This window comes from Cucurbita maxima, unplaced genomic scaffold (assembly GCF_002738345.1).
Source record: "Cucurbita maxima cultivar Rimu unplaced genomic scaffold, Cmax_1.0 Cma_Scf00011, whole genome shotgun sequence".
In the NCBI taxonomy this organism is placed as follows: Eukaryota; Viridiplantae; Streptophyta; class Magnoliopsida; order Cucurbitales; family Cucurbitaceae; genus Cucurbita; species Cucurbita maxima.
In genome coordinates, this window is record NW_019272027.1 from 1,791,946 (window position 1) to 1,797,845 (window position 5,900).

Genomic DNA, 5,900 nt, shown 5'->3' on the forward strand with positions numbered 1-5,900 from the left:
ACACAAAAAGGAATGAAAACATATGTATGAAAAAACATTGGACCCCTATTTTGTTTTAATTTGTGAGTTTTAGTAAAATTATTTATTATTTAATTTGTCGATTAATTAAATTTCAAATTAACCATCTCCGAGATTTCTGTCCAACCTATTGTACCGTCATTTTGCCATCTCATTTTTCTTTTTTTAGCTAAGAGGTCTCATCGAGCAGTTTTGACAGTTCACAACTATGATACAAAGTTGCTAATCATATCGTGTAATGTTCTTCCTAATTTAGGTTTCACGACCTATGCCTAGGATTCGGATCAGGATTTAGAATTCAAATTTCAAATCTGGACATGGATTGTTACAAATAGTGTTCCTACTCACACGAGCCCATATCCTTGCTTTTCGATCAATCTCTAATTCTAATCTTCCTCCCCAATCAAATATTATGGTGTCGGTATAGACCGAAATTCCGTTATGGTCCAATTCTTACCGGTAATAGATACCGGGGCTTTGCAATATTTGACTGATCACAATTCTGTATAGTCCATTTACTATAGAAGTTCCCAGGGAATTCATTAGAGGAATGTTTCCAATAAAAATTGTTAGAGTAGTACCTCTCTCAATAAAATATGGTTTGGAGATGAACTAAAGCGATAGCTAATTGTCATGTGATATCTGAGACCACATCCAAATGAGAGTGTTCATAAGGATACGATGGTTAAGAAATACTTTAGAGAATTGAAATAAAGATTGAAATAACGAAGAAAACTACTAAAGAGAAGAGTTACCTAAGAAAACTTACAATAATCGAACAATAAGTCAAAAAGTAGACTTCTTTCGGCTTTCAATGTCTGTGGACAAATACCGAAAGAAATAAGTTTATTTAGATCAAAACCTCTAATTATAACAAGCATATATAGACATTCTAAGACTTTATGTGTGCAAAATCTCTAATATTAGCATGAAATCTAACACGTGAACCATTGTAAATTAGAGGAATAATTTTGCAGAAGTTCGAATTTGAAACTGACGTAGGCTCACATTGATTAATTTGGATTATAAAGGGCATAATCGAACTTTCACTAAGGATAAATTAGTGACAACCGCTTAAGCTAATTAGATAAGTGACCTTATTATCGGCTTGATTAGAATATTCGTCTTATGTATGATTGATACGTTTCTAGTGGCCCTTGCATGTGTCACTTATGCTTTATATTATATGAAAATGCGATGACGTTATATGATGATGTGACAATGATGTATGATGACATGGTGACGTTAAATGATGATGTCATATGATGATGTTATATGATGATGTTATATGACATTAAATGATGATGAGATGATGTTATATGATGACGTAATGATGTGTAAATGATGACATGATGACTTGAATGATTATATGATGACGTACACGATGTTGATCCATGATAACAAGATGATGTGAGACGTGTGATGATGAAATGACTTAATATGATGATGTTCCATATTAATTTGATGTGCACGTTTTAAATGTCACGATGCACTATGATGGTAAGTTTTCAAAAACACAACCCTAGTTAATGTTAATAATGATGAATGTATGAAGGCAAATGCGTGCATGTTACTTAGAGTAAGGTGTGAACGATGTATAGGGTTGTATCATAAAGATGATTTAAAGGTGAAAACTATATGGATTTCATGCATTTTGTGTGTTCATATATATTGGGATACTCCCCATTTATGATAATGAGTATGGACACGTACTCTACGATAGTGATGATGATCATACCTTGCATGACACTTGAGGTCTGCTGACCTCCGAACGTTGCTACAGATAGCTAGCTCGACTATGATGGGTTCAGGTGGGGTGCAAACTGCTTAGGGATCCATACTCACACGTGTGGGTTGTGTAGGGAAACACTACCCATCTAATTTTGTTAGGACTGAAAGCCACCCCTATGATGGTTTTAACGCTATTGGGGTCAGGGGTCATTCACCAAGTATTTCTAAAAATACTCAAGTCGTATGCTACTTCTTTTTAGATAAAGACAAGACATTCCTGTATGGTTGACGAAGACATTACAATTTTAGACTATGACACGTGCATAAGATAGTTATACTTATTTTTTTTAAAACTTAGATTAAAACGGGGTCTTTTTAATCCGAGTTTTATTTATATTAAAAGATATTTTTGAACAGGTTCATGATGGTATCAACTTCTAGGGCCATTACAATGAATATAATCCTCAACAACTGTCAACCATCGTTTTTTGCTGAACAAAAAACGAAAGCATCTGCAAACGGCTGCTGTTCTTCCACAGCTGATCATGTCCTTACCTGCCGCTCTTTCACCGCCGTCCCTCTATTCCATTCCTTATTCTCAGCCGCCATTACCAACCTCTCGGACCTCGATTCTCTCCCATTCCTTGCAAATTTCTCACACCCTCCTCCGGGCTTCCAGAAGAACCTCCAATTTCTCTCAGGTCCACCGGATTTCTCTTCCCGTCTATTCACCTTTGTTCCTGTGTTTTTGTTCTCAATCTGCTCGATCTCTTCCAGGGAGTTGATCATTTGGTGGACGATCGGCGCAATTGGAACCGCTCGATTAGCTCCGATTTCGACATAATCGGTGGCGAGGACGACGAGGACGACGAGGATGAGGAAAATGAGGAAGAGGATAGAAGTTTGGATCTATTGGTCCGGTTTGTTGAGAATGTTTTCAGGAAGGTCTCGAAGCGAGCCAGGAAGGCTGTGAGATCGGTTCTTCCCCAATCTATCCCTACTAAACTGGTAGATGTTTTTTTTTTTCTTGTTCATAAATAAGATTACTCATTAAATTTTTATCTACGAATTGTGGTTAGTCAATTTTGCATTAGAAGTTGATTTTCTCAGGTGGGATTTTCTGTCAATGGGGTACTAATGCTAGCGTTTTTGTGGATTTTGAAGGCATTTCTTGAGGTAACTGCATCGATATTTAGCCCTTTTATTGCGTTTCCTTTAGTATTTCCATATGGATTTGTGTCCTCAGTAATAGATAGTTAGCTGTAAACTTTCATTGCAAAAGAGAAATGCGTGTTTGAAATTCGACTATAATAATACAGATATTTTAGTTTGGTTATGGAGAAGGGGGTGAAAGAATTGTTATGACACTTGTTCTTGTTCAATTGGATATGCATGGAAAACGTAGCACCCAAAGAAGAGATTTCTTGTCCTCCGTTGGGAGATTGTATTTCTGTTAGGGAACTTTGGCCAGAAAGTAAATGGAAAACTTTTTGTAAAGAAGAAGAATTGTCAGTTGGTTTTATACATGGAATTGCTGGTCTTCGGTTCGTTGTCCCCCAAAAAATTAGTTGTAATTGTGGTATTTGTTCTATTTTCGTTAAATCGAGTCTCTTTGTAACTTCTTCAGTATGGCTAATGTCCAGGGCTACCCCCCCTCCTAGAGATGTCTTGAGATTGAATTCAACTTTATAAATCTTCTCATATGAACAGTCGGAGTAAACCAATATTGTCGTTGGAAACTTTTCGAAACCAGTGAGTATCTCTTAAATTGACGGTATTCATACTGATTAAGGGTGCCATCTGCTCGGCTCTAGTTAGACGCTGGATATGGTTAAAAATGAACCTAAACGTCATTTGGCCTTGTTCGCTGCATTCATCAGAAGTAGTGAAAAGTACTAGTCCAATGATGTGGATTGCCTATTGAATTTGCTTGTGCTTGTGGATAGTTCGTGCTAAACTTCACTGATGGCAAGATCTAAACGAGACAAGTCATTCTTATCCATCAGAATCACTGGCCAACAATAATATGATCCATCCGAATCACTGGGCAATAGTAACATTAGATATATGTATGCACCCTTCTGGAGGGTTTATTTACCTACACACTACAGTTTTGTTATTGGGATAGGGCAAAAGAATAAATCTAGATGGTATTTTATTATGAGATCTCACATTGGTTGGGGAGGAGAATGAAATATTCTTTAGAATGTGGAAAGCTCTACCTAGCAGACACGTTTTAAAAACCTTGAGGGGAAGCCCAAAAGGGAAAGCCCAAAGAGGACAATATTTGCTAGAGGTAGGTTTAGGCCATTACAAATGGTATCAGAGCCAGACACAGGGCGAGTGCCAGCGAGGAGGTTGAGACCCGAAGGGGTGGACACGAGGCGGTGTGCCAACAAGTACGCTGGGCCCTAAGGGGGTGGATTGGGGTGTTCCACATCGAATGGAGAAGGGAACGAATGTCAGCAAGGATGCTGGGCCCAAAGGGGGGTAGATTGTGAGATCCCACATCAGTTGGAGAGGAGTACAAAACATTCTTTATAAGAGTGTGAAACCTTCTTCAAAACATTCTTGAAGGAAAGCCTGAAAAAGAAAACCTAAAAAGGACAATATCTGCTAGCAGTGAGCTTGGGCCGTTATGATATTTGACTTTGTTTGTTGTCTACTCAGAAATAGATCAAAGTGCTGGTGTGTTGATGTAGATTGATTATTGAGTTTGATGGTGGTCCGTGGTTGTAGACAGCATGCATAAAATTTCTGTTATATTGAGATATAGATAGTTGGAGTATGCGACACCATCTGTCTCTCTAGTGGGAATAAGTGAACCTACAGACTTTGCTAGAGGTTTTAATTATCTACACACATAGTACTTTTTATTGTTTATGAGAAAAGCAAACCTTTCATGGAGGAAAAATGAAGGATTACGAAGGGCCTACAACAAGAAAGGCCCCACAAAAAATAGGCTTACTAAAACAAATGGGGACTTCAATCAAACAAAAGAAGACCAACAGGGTAATTATGAAGGCCTTAAAGCCCAAAGGGAGATGTGGAATCTAACAAGGGACCACACCTCCTATTTAGGTCTCTCAATCCCTAAAAATTCTGTTATTTCTTCCTACCCAAAAGCCTCACAAAATCACGAAAACCTTGGCTAGCCACAGAAAACGCCCCCCATCATGAAAGTGCAGGTGAAGCAAGAGTTCTTTAATCAAAGAGCTACACCCTCCAGGTCGAGTTAAATGAAAATTGAAAGCCTGGAAGAAGCAACTCCAAACTGAGAATGCTTAGTCATAGCATCTCCCTGCAGGTGGTCAAGATCCCCAACCTGCCCGCCTACAGAGAATACAACACGGAGGCCCTAACAGACCCATCTATACCTATACACTTATAGCACTATTAGAGGATATGACTATAGGGACAACCTAGGGTTGTATTTAACTTTTTTTTTCTTTTTTTTAATCAATAGTGAGAAGTACAGGCCTGTTGGCGTGGATTGACTATTGAGTTTGCTGGTTGTGGTGGTTGTAGACAATAGTGTAATAGACCAAGCCCACTACTAGCAGATATTGTCCTCTTTTGGTTTTTCCTTCCGAGAAGGTTTTAAAATGCATTCCAAGGGAGAAGTTTCCACACCTTTATAAGGAATGCTTCATTCTTCTCTCCAATCGATTTGGGATCTCACAATCCACCCCCCTTGGGGGCCTAGTGTCCTCACTGGTACACCGCCCGGTGTTTGGCTTTGATACCATTTGTAACAGCTCAAGTCCACCGGTAGCAGATATTTTCTTCTTTAGGCTTTCCCGTCTAAGCTTTCCCTCAAGGTTTTAAAAGCGTCCACTAGGGAGAGGTTTCTACACCTTTATAAAGAATGCTTCGTTCTCTTCTCCAACCGATGTGGGATCTCACAAGTAGGCTTTCAGGAGACGGTCTAAAATGGTTCTAGTATAGAAAGAACTGGAAACTTTCAACGAGCTAAAACTAATAAAGGTCGATAGGAAGTTTCAGAATTTCTTGACAAAGTTCGTTCTCCGAAGATATCCATGGAAGAATAGTTTTGTTGATGTAAGAATACTTTTATGGGTGCATTCTTGCATCCTTATTGAGAGTTTTTTTTTTTTTTTTTTTTTTTTTTTTTCCATCGACTCTAGTGG

General features: G+C 38.4%; 1 protein-coding gene across 1 annotated transcript in view; it reads left to right on the forward strand.

The window, feature by feature from the left end:
* Nucleotides 1-2,206: 2,206 nt before the first annotated feature.
* LOC111486160 (protein SHORT HYPOCOTYL IN WHITE LIGHT 1-like) overlaps nt 2,207-5,900 on the forward strand; it is a 4,960-nt gene continuing 1,266 nt past the window's right edge. Inside the window, exons 1-3 of the mRNA XM_023133187.1 lie at nt 2,207-2,450; nt 2,527-2,757; nt 2,860-2,925. Coding sequence (XP_022988955.1) covers nt 2,295-2,450; nt 2,527-2,757; nt 2,860-2,925 — 453 coding nt within the window. The 5' untranslated portion in view covers nt 2,207-2,294. The remainder of the gene's footprint in view (nt 2,451-2,526; nt 2,758-2,859; nt 2,926-5,900) is intronic.